Source organism: Vulpes vulpes, chromosome X, assembly GCF_048418805.1.
Source record: "Vulpes vulpes isolate BD-2025 chromosome X, VulVul3, whole genome shotgun sequence".
Classification (NCBI taxonomy): Eukaryota; Metazoa; Chordata; class Mammalia; order Carnivora; family Canidae; genus Vulpes; species Vulpes vulpes.
In genome coordinates this window covers 92,817,743-92,834,915 of record NC_132796.1, presented here as the reverse complement: position 1 = coordinate 92,834,915, position 17,173 = coordinate 92,817,743, and the positions used below count along the sequence as shown (strand labels likewise).

Genomic DNA, 17,173 nt, shown 5'->3' with positions numbered 1-17,173 from the left:
TGCCGCCTTTGGCCCTGGGAGTGATCCTCGAGACCCAGAATCGGGTCCTGCATCAGGCTCCCTGCATGGAGCCTGCTTGTGTCTCTGCCATTCTCTCTCTCTCTCTCTCTCTCTCTCTCTCTGTGTGTGTGTGTGTCTCCATGAATTAATAGATAAAATCGTTAAAAAATAATAATAATCAGTAAGGATTATTTTATTTGAAATGAGAGACTAAACCATTTTAAAAAAAACACAAAAATTCCTTTTCCCCCAGTTGGCAAACATTGCCCATGTTCATTATAAAAAGGATGGACCATACATAAATCCTAAAGAAGAAAATTAAAACCCTTCATAAGCCCTCATGTTGTGAAGATGCTGCTCATATCGTCCCAACCCTTTCTCTCTCCAGACATCAACACATCTATACACACACATTATAGATCATGCTATTCATACTGTTTAGTAGCCTGATGTTTTTCATTTGATGCATCATAGTTATTCCCATGCCAGTTCATAGTCTTCTGTAACATGATTTAATAGCAATGTAATCTTGTATTATTTATAATATCATCAGTTATTTCATTAATCTCCTTTTGATAAATATTTAGATTGATCATAACTTTCTACTAGTTTTTAAATGTTACAATGGATAGCCTTGTAGTTTGTACACATTCATAATTAATTCATAAAAATGGAATTGTGAGCTAAAAGGGTAAGCCAAATTTTAAGGTTTTTTGATAAGTGGTGCCACATTACCCTCCACAAAGATGATTTTTTAAATACTCTCATGAAGGGTATATGAGAGTGCCCATTTTCCTGCACTCTGATCAACCCAGATATTTTTTAATCCTCTGATAGCAATTGAACCTGTATCATGTCAATTACTCTGCATTATATTATAGTTATTTTATACTAGTATGATTTCCAAATCCTACCCTAATGGGCATCTTTATTTTAACATCTGTAGCGGCTGTCATAGGACCTTACACACACGAGGCACTCAGAAAGTGTTGGCTGCATTGAATTGAATCAGACAAAGCCATAGCAAAGGCCTCTTGTGTTCTCGCCATAGCCTGTCCACCATTACTCTGCAGTTTCCATATACAAAGTGGAGTTCCACAGCTAAGGGAAATGGGAAAGGAAGGGCTGACAGTGTTGAGGAGTAGCATCTAATCCCATTGCAGTTGCTTCCTTAATGCCCCAACAGCTATCACTGGGATAGCTATAGCCTCAACATTTTAACAATGGCTCCTTAGAAAAGTAACTACATGTATGATGTAGGTATAAACTCTAAGCTGCTTGGCCTAACTAAAAGAAAACTGGTCATGGCATTTGTAGGTGAAAAGGAACAGCTGGTTTAGAGACCTTCTCAGCAAGTCTGGAATAAGTTCATGTATGGCTTGTTTTCTTGCAGCAGTACATTTGTTCGGCCTGACTTGGCAGTTGCAACCAGTTGAAGGACAGCTCTATGAAAATGGAGTTAGCAAAGGGAACAGAGGGACCGAATCCATGGATACTACTTACTCTCCAATTGGAGGAAAAGTTTCCGATAAATCAGAGAAAAAAGGTACAGTGATCAAAATGATTGATTTATTGATTATTGATTACTTTTCTTCTAATTTGGTCATTAGAACCAAAGCTGGGATGGTTTCACTTCACATTAGATTTCATGATCACTCAAAAGAAGTACTCTACGTGGACAGAATAAATACATGTAAATGTCTTATGAAAGCAAATTTTCCTTTCTCTAGTGCCTTGAGTATAAACCAATTAAACTTTTCAAATATGTAGGCAATTTTGAAAATAGATAAATATTTACAGGATGGAGGTTTCAATACAATGGAAATTGCATTTCGCATATAACTACCCTGAAGCAACATGGGATTTTGATTAAGTTCTCTGTGTCCAAGCCCAGCATTTATATATAACATTTTACAAAGGGTATATGGAAATTTCTTCTGTTTATAATAAGAAAAAGCCTTTTATGCTTAATATAAGGGTGAATGTTTATGTCAAAGTGGGGAAACATGAAGTTTTTTCTAGTTGGGAAACATGAATTCTTCCCAGTTGGAGAAAAGGAAAAAATACTTTGAGTACTGAATTGTTCAATTTAACCAACATAAGCTTGAACTACCTGACTTATTTACAATAAATGTCACAGTACCAGCACTCCCAACATCTTATTCACATTGAATGATCTTAGTCTCGATATACAGGTATTGAAAATAGCTGAAAGTTTGTATTATTATTTCTCTTGAAATAGGGTTCAGCACACAGGGACTCAAACAATGTAAAATTTCAGGATGTCAATTCCAAAAGCAGAAATTGAAAACACGATATAGAGCCGGTACAGTCCTAAATATTTTTAGGAGATCACATAAAAACAGATGAATGAATGAATGACCCAAACCTTGCCCTCAAGAAACTTACAATTTTATAAGGGTGATAAGACAGTCTTATTTTGGCTGATTAGTTGCCAAAACAAGCTATTTTGTTTTGTAGTTGTTTGAATTACTAATCTTTACTTGTGTTTTAAGTTTCTTTGCGGGGTTATTGGTAGGGTTTGCTGTTTTGTTTTTGTTTGATTTTGAAGATGTAATTCTATTTTGGACTATGCTTCAGTAAAAATTCATGCTTAGGTTTCAGGAAAACATTATGATTTGTCCTAGTTTTTTGGTTCACAATGCAGTTTGCTTTACATCCTCGTTTAGAAATACTGTCTCTAGCCTTGGCTGACCTTTCCCAGCAATTCCATTGTTGCTGCTGAGAGGGGTGGAGGGTCAGAAATAACAGAGAGAAGGGTCTACGTGCACTTGGACATGGGCTTTTTCTCTCTTACCTTCTTTCCTACTCTTTGATTCCTTTATTTCTGTAAGTACAAGAGCCACCATTTGGTGCCTAGGGGTTTCTTGCCATTCACACTGGAAAATCCTGAATTATCTGTTTGAGGAAAATGAAGCATGCTAGACAGAAGGTGATCACATAGTCATCACCAGAGCATATTCATTTGTTTACTCTTATTCAGATATCTGTAATTCCCTTCCACAAAGCCACAAAGTACAGTTGACCCTTGAACAACACGGGTTTGAATTGCACAGGTCCTCTTCTCTACAGACTTTTTCCAATAAATACAGCACAGGACTGTAAATGTATTTTCTCTTCTTTATGATTTTCTTAATAACATTTCTTTTCTCTAGCTTACTTTATTGTATGAATCTAGTATATATTACATGTAACATACAAAATATGTATTAATCCACTGTTTATGTTATTGATAAGGCTTCTGGCTAACAGTAGTCTATTAGTAGTTAAATCTGGGGGGAGTCACAAGTTATACAAGGATTTTTGACAGTATGGGGTTGAGAGGGAGGGGATCAGCACACCTAACTCCATCGTTGTTCAAGGGTTAGTAGTAGTTTGATGATGATAACTGAAAGTTATTGCATAATTAGCCATGTGCCAAGAATTGCTCCAGACACTTAATGTGTCTTATATTATGAAGATAACATTATGGCCCTCATTTTCCAAATAAGAAAACAGAGGCGCAGAGAGTTTAAGCAACTTGCCCAAGGCCACAGAGCTAGAAACTGGTGGTCTGATTTTGGAGCCTTGTCTCTACACTGTACTGAAATCTACACATGAAAGATATATGAAAACCACAAAAGACACTTTACACAATGATAGCAAAGCACCAGGGTCTATTTGTGATAGATTTTAGAAAAATTCTAGACAGCTATCTTTTCATGTGTTATAACAAGTTTCATAAATGAAAAAATGTTTTTAAGTTTCTGCTCAATTATAACAACAAACAGGCCAAACCAAGTTCAATTTCAATTTAATTCTTTATTAAGAAAAATCATTCAGGGCTGGTGCCATATATACCAAGTTGTTATCTTAGACTGACTTTTTATGTCAGTCAGAACAAAACCCTAACTGTAACTGCACATCATAGTTCTGCTGTATTAGGTCTTTACTGCATATCACTCACCAAGTAAAAACATAGTTCCTGTTTTATAATGCCATGTGTATACTAAACCAAATGTTGCAGAAGATGTAATATACCTAGAAGGATATTTTCAACTGGTCAGCTGTATCCTTTTATGATTTTTTGGACATCACATACCCCATAAATACAGTTGTAGAAGCTTGTCTTAATGATGCTGTATGCATTAAAATATAAAACTAAAAACCAGATAATCCTTTTTACATTATTTTCCTCACTCTCCTAGAGGATTGGGCAATGTAGCACTGTGGTTAAGAGCCTGGACTCTGGAGTCAGACAGATCTGGCTTTGAATACTGTGTCATTTCCTGACTCTCCAACCTCAGGCAATGAATTGATATAGCCCTGCTGAAGTAATATCCTTATCTGCAACAGGGAGATGATAATAATAGTACCTGTCTCATAAGCTGGTTGTAAGGAACAAGTGAGATAATGTTTGTAAAGCACAATGCCAGGCATGTTGTTTAATTTAGCAGTAATTTTAATTGGACCAAATTGTTGGAAAATTACCTTGAGAGGGTACATCCCATTAGTTTAGTGACATCCCAGTAGGTACTGTAGATCCTGCTCTTGAACTATCAACTTTTCCACAAATGATGGCCTCCTTGGAATTTAGATATTTTCTCTTTTTAAAGTTTGATCTCTCTTTCCTTAACAATTCAATATCTATTATTTTGCAATTATCATCTTTATCATCTAAGTGATGGATAAATAGAATGGCACTGTAAAAAAAAATCAATTTCTACTGGCATTGGTTCCCCATTAACAGTAGTTATATATATCTGCTTCTCCTTAGGAGATTAAAGAACTTTCTAACCACTTAGTTTTCCAAATGAAAGAAAACAGAATATTTGATTATAGACATCTCATATGCTAACATTTTATTTTTGAAACTTATTTGAATAATTTGAATTTAATTTCGAAAAGAAGACATAAGTCACAATCACATATTGGAACCTACGAGGAAAACCAGCTGTCGGTTGTTCGATAAACATTTATAGAATTGAAGGCATTATAGTAAAACATCCCCTACTACCTTAGAGGCTTACAGACTACTCATAACTCTTTCTCTTAACTAATAAACATTATGTAACGACTACTTTAAACAGAGCAGGCAGTAAAAAAAAGTAAAAGACTTAGTCACAGGCCTGAGTCATGTCACATACATAAATTGAACTAAAAACAATTACGGTGTAATTTATCAACTAACATGGAATGTTAAAATCTTGAACATTATCAAATCCAATGTCTTTTTTTAAAGATGAAGAAATGGGGATCCAGAAGGGTCAAGAACACACAGAAAGATCTGAACTAGAACAGAGGACATTTGATTCCAACTCTTCTGTTCCCTCATCTATTACTGAAATAATATAACACAAACTAAACATATAAATTGCTCAAGAGATTTTCTAAGGAAGTATCAAAGGCAAAGACTGAATAGGTAGGAAAATTGATTCTATTCAGGCTATTGCAATATAGAAAGCATTGCAGATTGGAAGATCAGGGTGTCTGAGCAAAGTGGATTTTGTCTTAGACTTTTATAGGAGGAGTGGATAAGAAATACGTGGAATGATTTACAGTTGGGATTGTTTTGTACTCCTGGGAAGTCTCAGTCAGTCAACTAAGCAGGAAATGTTTCTGTCCGTGTCTAACTGGTTGAAAGGAAACAAATAGTTGTAATGTCAGATAATTATTTATGAGACCAAGAAGAGGCCATTGGAGGGTCTATATCTGGGCTTACAGCAGGTTCCAGCAAAAGGGGAAAGGTACATGTTTGGCCTCATTACAGGTCAACAAAGGAGTCTTCTACAGTTCTTACGGGAGCCATGAGAAAGGGTGGGCAGAGAGCCATATCTAATAATCATATGAAAACAGGTTTTTAATGGGGTTATTTTTGGTTTTTCGTCTGCTTTGCAATAAGCCATTTTCTAAAGCATAAAAGAATGAGAGGGTTTTGAAAAGCAAAAGGTTGGGAGGATTTCTTAACCAGCAGTTGTCCAGGAACATAGGGCTCAGGTCAAGACCAACATTGTCATCGGTTATCTGAATGAGGAAGTTTATCGGTTAGTTGACAGGACTGAATTCCTGCAGGGTGGATGCCAAAATAGAGCACGGGAACAAAAGGGGTGGGTGGAGAGACAGAGCTAATGGATACCCAAGTCAGCCTTTTTCTCCTTTATAATTTGGCAAAAGTCTGGCCTTGGGGGAAAGTAGCATTTCTCTTAAATTCATTCTACAAGGTCTGTCCCCACAAAGTTGTTGAAGGGGGGAAAAATATATTTTCTAGTTCAATGTCTGCTGAATATATGACCATAGAAACAACATATAGCTGATTGATATGACACAGCTCACAGTCTGTCGTGAAGATGCTTTAGCCCAGACCAAGCAATGACTAGAGCTTCACCTCTCTGGCCTCCTGTTTCTTATCTGAAAAAAAAAAAGGCAGTTGGCTTTGTAAGGGTTGAAAAATAATTTTTCCTCTAACCTTCTAGGTTCTTAGCCGAGGCCCCCACCCACCCCTGCTGTAATAAAAATAAATAAATAACAGGAAGGAGAAAAACAAACAAGTTTAATAACATATGCCCCCCCACATACACAGGAGAGACCCAGGAAAGCTGAGTAACTCTTGGAATGGCCCAAGCCACCTCCTTAAATACCCTCTCTGGCTGAAGACAAAAGATGTTGGGAGTGTGGGGAGCCAGTCATGGGTGGCTGTCAGGCAAAGCACTGTGAGCTGGAGTATGGTTGGTAGGCAGATTTAAGTCCTCTCCTTCTCCATTGCTAAGAGTTTCTAGAGATCTAGACACCTCTTTTTCCTGGTCCAGAGAGGGAGACACCCTTAGGGATGGCGAGTTCCCTGAGAGATGTAAATGTCCCCTTACAAAAGGGGAACTTCTGCATAGTTGTTCTATGTCTGCTGTTTCTTCAAGATGATCCTTATGTCGAAGAATAATATTGTGGGGTGGCAAATTCTGCTCTCCTTCAGCTTTAAAACTTTTGGGAGAGTGGAGGAGGGATAGTGGGCAGTGAAACACATTTTGCAAATTAAATCTTACCCAGAAAGCACAAATAAAAAACAGATAAAAGCCACCACTCTGCAGGTAAAATGGAAAGAGGGTCAGATTCCTGGCACACCTCGCCCTGCCTTCCCCCTTGCCTTTCTTTGCTTTCCATTTTCCTCCCAGCTGTTAAAGCTTTGACAAATAAGGGGTGATGCTCAGTGGGACTGGCTTATCTCTGAGGTCCCCTCCAGCTGTGTACATTATGAGTCAGTGGATTTGAATTCCGCAGTTAAGGAAGAACAATTAGCCACTCCAAATAAAAGTGGACCTATTTTTGCAAAAGGCATGCATGCTCCTGGAAAATGGTTGAAATGTATGTCTGTAAAATTTATAAGCCACTTTGCCATTTAAATTACTTGCAGAGGATTCTGTTATAATTCAAATAATTAATTCCCAGTTTTCTGCCTTATAAGTTTGGATTTTTGACATGTATGTAACAATAACAGCCTACACTTAGAGAGCATTTACAATTTCAAAATACTTTAATGTCTTTTATCCACATAACAGTTTTATGCTGTAGCAGCTATTGTTACCCTTGTTTTACACTTGAAAAGGAAAACACAAGAAGGTTAAGAGACTTGACTTGCATAACAGGCACAGCTGAAATGAGGATCCAGACTTTCCTTAGTGTCAGCTCAATACCCTTCTTTGAGCCTTTTCTTTCTTCTTTTTAAACTTCTTTTCTCAAGGCCAGTTGTTTAAGTAACAGCTGTCTTGATTAAAAATCTGAATGCATATGGTCAAATGTATATCTTTTCTCTAAGAGTACTTTGCAAATCTTGCATTTCCTTCCAAAGATCTAGGTTTAGCAAGACTCTCCCTCCTCCTTGAAGCAGAACACACACATTTTGGCAATTGAAAGTTAACAGCCTAAATGTACCTTTCATGACCTCCTTTCATTGTAAACCTAGCTGGAAGGTGTGTGTGTGTGTGTGTGTGTGTGTGTGTGTGTGTGCACTGCTTTTTTTTTTTTTTTTTTTGGCCATGTTGTTGTTGGGGTGTTTTGTTTTGTTTTGTTTTACCTGCTGCATATTTCTATTGAAGGCAATTTATTTAGTGACAATTGTGGACTTTAAATGAAAGCTTGAATTCCAGATTTACTTATACTTTCACTGATATTTATTTCACAGACCTGGCCAGTAGGTAGATTCATTTTGTGGTAATCATTGTGCATTCATTCAGATAGAACACAGTCCTGCAGTATAATTCTGTGGCTTTTCAATATCGGTTCATAGGACGTGTGGATATGAAAATGCACTCAACTGCCCTTTGAGTCAACCCATAGTTTTCAGTATCTTTTACTTAAAGAATATTAGAATCCAGGACATGGTAGTAGGATTGGGAATAATTCATATAAGCACAACAAACCACATAAATAAAATAGTAGTAATGCACTAACAAAGACAACAATGTTGGGAGCGTAACATTATTATTTTTAAAGATTGATGGCAAATTACGGTAAATGTTTCCTATAATGCTGTATAGATGTTTCTCTAATACAAGGTTTCAGGGGGCCCCACTAGAGTGCTGCAGCTTGTTTTCTACTATATTAAATCACTTTATCAATATACTTCAGTTTTAACAAAGGCTTTTCTAAAGCATACTGGAGACCTGACTTCTAAAACAGATTTATGGAAAGGGTTCACCATGCTAAAAGGCAAACTTATTTATGGTATAAAAAATTCATGTTAAATGTCCTTGGTCATATATGTTTAATGTTTCATTCTTGGTTTCATTTTAATCCTCATTTTACTTTTGTTTGTTTGTCTGACTAATATACCACCTTTCCTGTAGAATGTAGCTACCTTGTGGTCCCTCTAGCCTAATGGTACGTATATGAAAGGGCCCCTGAGTGGTGTGCTATGGAATGGCATATTGATCCTTCTGGAGTAGTCCTTCAATAGCTAGGGGATCCTCTCATAACATCTTTATAACATGATAGTATTTTTTGGTGGATGGGGGAGTACAGTGTGGAAATTTACCAGCCACGTGTGTTTCTAATTCTGTGGAGTATCTGTTCATATCTTTCTGCTATATATTATTTTTGGAGGAAGTTCAAACACTCACTAGCTTTTGCCTGAAGTCATAGGTAATTCTCATAGGTAAGATTTACTTTTGAAAACAAAATCTCAGAGTTCCAGGATTTAATGCACCTGTCTGCATTTCCCTTTGTATAACTTTGGAGATCCTGTAGAAAGTAATAACATATCCTTTCTTAGTCTCCAATTTTCTAATACTATGAGCCTTTGGTCTTAGTTCAGAACTCATCTTGTAACTGTATTTTCCCTTAGTCATTTTATTAGCCTTTTGCTGTGTCCATTATATATCCCACCAAAGGTATCTTGATCAGAACTGTACACAGATACCATATTCCCATTGCCAGTGTCGTTCAGAGAAAGGGAAGAATAAAAGCAAAAAGTCATATTGTAGGAAAAATGACTCTTGACCACCCCAAACTCTCTGTGAAAATAATATCAAGGGAAGAAAAATGAAATCTTAGAATTCACGAGCATAGAAGTTCATGATTTTTAGTGCTATGTGAGTTGAGACTCTATTTTAACTGTATGAAGGACTGTGGAAAGCTCACAAATGAAGCAGAGGACATAGCTTTTGCCCTCAGGTAAGGCCCCATTCAATAGAAGACCTGGGGCAAGCAGGCACATATGCATGCACAATGCAAAATAACCTGCAACCAACTGGTGCACAGCAATAGAAATAAGATGGTCAGGTGACTAAGAGGCTTAAAAGACAAAAGATGAAAAGATGATTGTTTATTAGAGGAGTAGTTTGAGCTGGGCCTTGAGAAACCAGAAAAATCAATCCCAATTGACCTTACAGAGTGTGTATTTGGGAGAATGGACGAATAGAGGAGTGGGGGGAAATGCAGATGGTACTAGCCTAAGTGGTAAAGGGATAATGAAGCGATAGAGGCAGCAGATGGAGACAGCTTGGCAAGAAAAGCAAGGAGAGAAATAGTATGATAACTAGATGAAGGGGCAGTTGGGTCATTTTAGTTTTTTTTTTTTTTTTAAAGAGAGACTTGTGCTTATTTGAAGATGAAGAACAGGAAACCAGTAGAGAGGGAGGCATTGAAGATGCCAGTAAGAAAAGAGAGTGTGAAGGGACGAAAGTCTGGACAGGAGAAAAGAGGAGGGAGGTGCCTCGGGAAGAAAGTGGGACACAGAATTTTATGGCACACCGAGTATGAGAGAGGCATTTTGCTATCGCAGAAATAAACGAGAGGTAGGGTTTCCAAAAGAGTACCCAGTAAGTGTTCCATAGATGGTACTGTCTATCCCCATTTTGTATTACTATTGTTGTTACTATTGTTACTATCTAGAGTGAGTGCTGCTTGCAAGAAGGAGTTTTAATTTGATATTACTGAAGATTTCCTGGGTTCCTTAAAGATAGAAATTAAAGGTGATAGCAAATATGAAAACCCACAAGAACTGGTCCCTCTGCTGGCTGTTTCTTTTTCCTGAGGCCTGGCACAAGAGGATGTACAACCCCCTTATCACTCTTAACTGTGGGATAGATGGGTCATAATATAATTGCCTTTATTAAATGCCTAGCAGGTAGATGTCAAGATTTTAGACAGCCATGACTGCCCTATCCTCTGGGGACTTTACATTCTAAGATACAAAACGGAGTGCTAGATAAATTGAGCCATGACCAGCCCCCCTGCCACCCTCCCAAAGCCCAGAAGGATGTGATCATAATAACCTGCATATTACTAACATCTAACATGTATAAAAATATAGAAAATAGGCATCCCTGCTGTGTACTACCAATTATATGTTCTAAATACTGGCCAGGAGACAGTTTGGCTTCCAGGTAGCAGATGACCATCTAAAACTACTTGGAAAAACATCAAAACTCTTATTACAGTTCATACAGTTTGTATGTATGTGTGTGTGCAGGCTATGCATGCCAGTTTTTAACTTATAACCATATCTTTTGGAACAGCTTTGTTGAGCTATAATTTACATACTATATAATTCACTGATTTAAAGAGTACAGTTCAATGAGTCTTAGCATATTCAGAGTTGTGTAGCCATCATCACTGTTTAATTCCAGAGCATTTTCATCACACTGAAAAGAAACCTCAATAGGCATTGGCAGTTACTCCATATCCCCACTTTTCCCCAGGCCCTGGCAACCGCTAATCTATTTCCTGTATTTACAGATTTGCCTATGTGTACATTTTATATAAATGGAAATGGAATCATGTAATGTGTATTCTTTTGTGTCTGGCTTCTTTCAGTTAACATAATGTTTTCAAAGTTTGTCCATGTTGTAGCATGCACCAATACTTCATTCCTTTTTATGATTGAATAATATTCCACCATGTGAGTATACTGTATTTTGTTGATCCACTCATCAATTGATGGACCTTTTGTGGATTTTTCATCTTTTTTGGAACATTATGAGTAATGCTGCTATAAGCATTCACATACAAGTTTTTATTGGAACACCTGTGCTCAGCTTTTTTGAGAACCCAAGGATAAAAAGGTGCCAATTTCTCCACATTTTTGTCAACATTTGTTATTGTCTATCATTTTTATTTTAGCTATCTTAGTGGATATGAAGTGGTTTCTCATTGTGGTTTTAATTTGCATGTCCTTGATGACTATTGACTTTGAGCCTCTTTTTCTGTGCTTATTGGCCATTTGTATTTCTTCTTTGAAGAAATGTCTATTTGCATCCTTTGCTCATTTTTCAATTGGTTTATTTGTATTTTTCTTGGTGAGTTTGTAAGTCTTCTTAATGTATTCTAGATATAAGCCTCTTATCCAATACATGATTTTTAAATATTTTCTCCCATTCTGTCGGCAGTCTCTTCACTTTCTTGATGGTGTCCTTTGAGACACAAAAGTTTTTAATTTTGATGAAGTCAGATGTATCTCTTTTTTCTTTTGTTGTTTGTGCTTTTGATATCATATCTAAGAAACTATTGCCAAATCCCAGGTCACAACGATTTATGCCTGTGTTCTCATCTAAGAATTTTATAGGTTAGCTCTTAAATGTAGATATTTCATCCATTTTGAATTAATTTTTGTATATGGTATGAGGGAGTGGTTCAAGCTTCACTCTTTTGCTTATGGATATCCACTTGCCCATCACTACTGATTGAAAAGCCTATTCTTTCCCCCATTGAATTGTCTTGGTGCCCGTGTTTGAAATTCGGTTGACCATAAATGTGATAATTTATTTCTTGACTCTCAATCCTATTCCATTGATCTATATAACTATCGGAATACCAACACCATTACTGTAGCTTTTTAATGGGTTTTGAAATCAGGAAGTGTGAGGCCTCCAGTGTTTTCCTTTTTTTCTTTTTAAGATTGCTTTAGTTATTCTGAGTTTCTTGAATTTCCATATGAATTTTAGCTCAGCTCATGTATTTCTGGAAAATGGGAGTTTGAATTCTGATAAGAATGCATTGAGTCTGTAGATCAGTTTAGGAAGTATTGCCATTTTTATAATAAATCTTGTAATCTATGAATATGGATATTTCCATTTATTTAGGTCTCCTTTAATTTCTTTCAGTGATGTTTTGTATTTCTCAGTGTACAAGTCTTGCAACTTTTTTTAAAGATTTATTTATTTATTTTAGAGATGGAGAGAGAGTATGCAAGCCAGTGTGAGTGGGGGGAGGGGCAGAGGGAAAGGGAAAGTATCTTCAAGCAGACCCCCCCACCCCCGCCCGAGATCATGACCTGAGCTGAAACCAAGAGTTCAACACTCAACCAACTGAGCCACTTAGGTGCCCCAACTTACAACTTTCTTTGTTAAATTTATCCCTAAGTTTTTAATTCTTTTTGATGATATTATAAGTGGAAATAGTTTTTTTAATTTATTTTTTATTGGTGTTCAATTTGTCAAGATATAGAATAACACCCAGTGCTCATCCCGTCAAGTGCCCACCTCAGTGCCCGTCACTCAGTCACCTCCACCCCCTGCCCACCTCCCCTTCCACCACCCCTAGTTCGTTTCCCAGAGTTAGGAGTCTTTCATGTTCTGTCACCCTTTCTGATATGGAAATCATTTTTTAATTTCCTTTTTTGACTTTTCATTGCATGTTTCCATATTTATTCATTAACCTTTGAATATGGGTTTTTTTTTTTTGCTAGTGGCAATATTATTTTCTTTTAAGGAGGTGTTTTATACCATGTTGACCCATGACTCTGAGTCAATGTTTAAATATGTAAAAATGTGATGATGATTAATTTGAGTTTTATATCGATTCAAGTTTTCACCAAAAAAGTTTAAAGAGATTGACTACATCATGTACCATTGGTAGTATTAACAGACTGATATTCTACAAACATAATTTGTGTTTCGCTGTGTGAGATTGTATGTCAAGTCAGGAGAGTGTGAAATTTGGAAACTAATGTTTGTGAATACTACTTAGTGGTCATTATAACACACCGTAAGAACTGTGAGATTTTTAAAAATGTTTAGAGAAAGTGGAAATCCTTATGGCAAACCTTAAAGAAAGACTTCTACAACAAGAATTATGTCTTTTAAACAATAATATGTTCAACAATCAGATAATACAGGGTCAGATACAATTCAAAATTAGTGTTTTAATTAATGGTGAGATTTTGACTATACCATTTCACTTCTGTCTGAGAAGATGTTTATAATACTAGATGAGCTTCTGTACTGGACTCTGAAGTCTGTCAGTGTCTCGACGTAATTGTTTACACTTACATACTAATGTATTTCTCAAGTGTAATATTTGCTAATGGACTTTTCCACACAATTAGCTATCTGTTATCAGTGTCAGGATGGCAGGGGTATTTTATTTCTAAATATATTTTATTCACAGTTAATTCCTAAAAGTCTCCATGTAAAGATGAGTCAGTTCTTCCTCCCACTAAACCTTGTATCAAAATGTCAAAATAAATTATCAACATTATGAAATAAATTATCAATATTACTATTTTATTAATTCATCCAAACAATATTTACCAAGTACCTATTATGTACAAGGTTCATTCTTCCTTTTCTTTCTTCTACATGGTCCTGGGCTATAGAACCAAAATAAAAAGCATGTGTAATACACAATCTGGAAAATCTGTCCCTGAAGAACTGAGAGTTGAATACATATTTTTCCTTCAACATTTTGTATAAGGAAAATTATACATGGCTACTTAGATGTGAAGGGTAGGATAGGTTTTCACTGTGCCCTTTATATCTCTTCACAGCTTTTGATCACAGGGATTATGGGTTCATTTCACCTCCCCATTTTGTTCTAAGCACTGATACTCTAAATTTCATAATGATTTATTACTATGAAACAATTATTATGTTTGAAGGAACAAAAGGGAGATGGTACTTAAGCCATGAGACATACACTAGGACTGATTCAGGTGAAAGACCATACCAAAGGTATTTGTTGAAGTCTTTTGAAGATTTTGAACGTGCTATATGATGAAGTGAAGGCAAATACGATCTTAAGGCATATTTCTTTTTCATCCCTTTGGACAATATTCCCTTCAGTTAATAAAACGGGAACCTTCTTAGCTTAGATACATTTTATGGAACTGGCAAATGCCTTTAAAGGACTGCTAAGAGTGCTGTTATGGACAATGCCATAATCATTTTTACACAAGGACATGATACTGGAATCTTTTTAATAGCTACATGTCAGTATCTTCTACTCATGTTTCACTGAGTTTTGTGCAGAATCATTAAATCCAGCCTAGCTACATTAAGTAGGAAAAATAAATACATGTATGTGTCCAGAATAGAGTTATTTACCCCTATCTTAGAAGGACAATCTTTTTAGTAATTATGTTTTTAGTATTCAGGTATGTGGCTGAATCTAGAGATAATGAAGCCTTAGTTTAGTCAAGACAACCACTGCTCACAGTTTCTGTCACCAATTCCAGTCCTCTGTATTTACCATCCAGGTAGCTTGACCTTTTCCTTTTGAACTAAGCAACCGTGAGTTAGCTTGCCATCCTTCAACACAGCCTATCTGCTGGTTGTTTTTTGGTTTTTTTTTGTTTTTTTACCACTCAGCAGTTTATGCCTGTGTTGTAAGCTATAAAGAGAGTGTTTAGTGCAAACTAAATTGTTGGATATTGGTGGGACTGTAATAACCATAGTACTTACTGCACAGTTTGATATGATCCAGGGCTGTCTGCACTTTCTCTGGCATTTGTGCAAGGGAGTGTTCTACTACTAGAGAATATGGTCTCCCTGCACCTTCAGATGTGCTATAGCAATTGAAGTGATTATATGACAATTAAAACTTGAATGCTACAAAATCCGTACCTTCGTGCTATATTTTAACCTTGCTGCTGACACCTTGCAAATGAAGGATCAGAGTCAATGCTAAGTTTGACGAAAATTATTCCACTTACTTATATAGGTGCAGAATGCCTTCCTGAAATCACATTATGTATTGTTTTTCTGTGTGTCATTTTCTTCTCTTTAGTTTTCCACTTTGAGCTGCATTAAGAAAAAAAAATTAAATAGTAAATTAACTGAGAACCACTACATTGTAACCTATAACAAATTTTGAGAGAAGATAAAATGGAACAGGCTATTTAGTGATGTAGATTGCTAACAGGGAGATGTCTCCCTTTCTGATGCACTCAACTCTAAAGGTTAGAGGCTGAGAAATTTTCCATCTGCAAGCTGTGAGAAATTCTCTTTAATACCAAATTGCTGCAACTAGCTTGCTTTGCTATTTTTATTTAAATTATAGTCCACATGTTCATTCATGTTGTCATGTCTCTTCATCTGTCTTGTTTTAACTGTGATGCAGGCTCTCAAAGGGTAAGATTGTCTTTTGAAAACATTTTTATAAATGACTGAGTATATATGCTTCAGATATTTACTAATGCTAGTAACCAGGAAGCTCCAATAACACAACTTCACGAGTTTCTTTTGATTTAGTGAATAACATTTAAGTAGCCTCATTATGCAGTATATGATGCTATAAAGTGCAGAAGGAAGACATGGTGTAGCATTTGGTAAGGCTCGTATATAAAGGTTAATGTCCATCAGCCAGTTTTGCCCTGATTTTTTAAAATGACAGTGTCTGCATTCATTAAAGGCTGTTCACAGCACCTTTAAAATAGTGTTTGTTGAACCTAATTTTAAATTATTTTATATTTATAATAGTGTTTGAACAACCAAATGATGCATTTTAAGAAGTGATAAAAGCCCCTGATGAGGATAGCAGTTGAACAAACTGAACATTAAGTTGAGGACAGAAGTATCCGCATAAACACGGTCTATTAATTGTCTGCTCTTTGAAGACATTTGTCAGCTCCAGGACCTAAAGAGTTAAATGTATAATCAACCCTTTGGGGACAAGACCAGTCTGTCTCACATGGGAAAAAGTAACTTTCAGTGAAAAGTAAGGTCCTCAGTTGGTCATTTATCATCTCAAAGGGCATATTTTATTATAAATGTCAATTCCACAAAATTATGTGTCCTGTAATACATAATTATGTTCAAAATTGCATTTGAAATCTATTATTAACAGTTAACAGCGAACATTCTTAAAATAGTTATTACTCTTGGCCTTAACACAAAAAGCAATAATGGAGGTATTTTAGGGAGTTAAAAGCTGCAAGGCATTGGCCTCTGAATAAAGCCACCGCAGGTGTGTTTCTTAATGGGCTGTTAATTTTATAGCAAGTGAACACAAAGGACAGAGACCATGTGTGTTTTTAAACTGTGTTTGGTGTGGAGAAAGAGTTGATGACTGAAAAATATAAAGACAGTGTGAAATGAGGCCAAATTGAATTTTCCCTCTTGAAGAGTGATCCTTGTGGCTTAAACCCAAGACAAACTCATTCTTGCCCCTCCTCTTCTATTCACCGCCACCACTTAACAGAGAATTCCACAGAAACATAGTAAACTGGCACATTGAAAGTAATTCGAAAATATAGCAAGAAATAACAAAGATCTGCTTGTCCAAACTCAGCATCCTCTCCCACTAACCAGCTCCTTCTAGGTTTCTTGTTTTTGCTACTGGCATTGTGTGAGTCACCCAAACTCACGACCACAGGGTCAGTTTTGACCCTTCCGTAGCCCCCATACCTAGCATCCCAGTGTCCTAAGAACCTGGCATCTCAATGTGTAGGCTGTGGACCATGCAA

The 17,173-nt window shown here is 36.4% G+C and overlaps 1 protein-coding gene across 7 annotated transcripts in view; it reads left to right on the top strand.

Annotated features, from left to right (window-relative positions):
* The window catches only part of TENM1 (teneurin transmembrane protein 1), a 796,092-nt gene that overhangs the window by 514,458 nt on the left and 264,461 nt on the right, over positions 1-17,173 (top strand). For all 7 annotated transcript variants that reach the window (XM_072744131.1, XM_072744132.1, XM_072744133.1 and 4 more), the window contains one exon: positions 1,394-1,546. In XM_072744131.1, the coding sequence (XP_072600232.1) occupies positions 1,394-1,546 (153 nt within the window). The remainder of the gene's footprint in view (positions 1-1,393; positions 1,547-17,173) is intronic.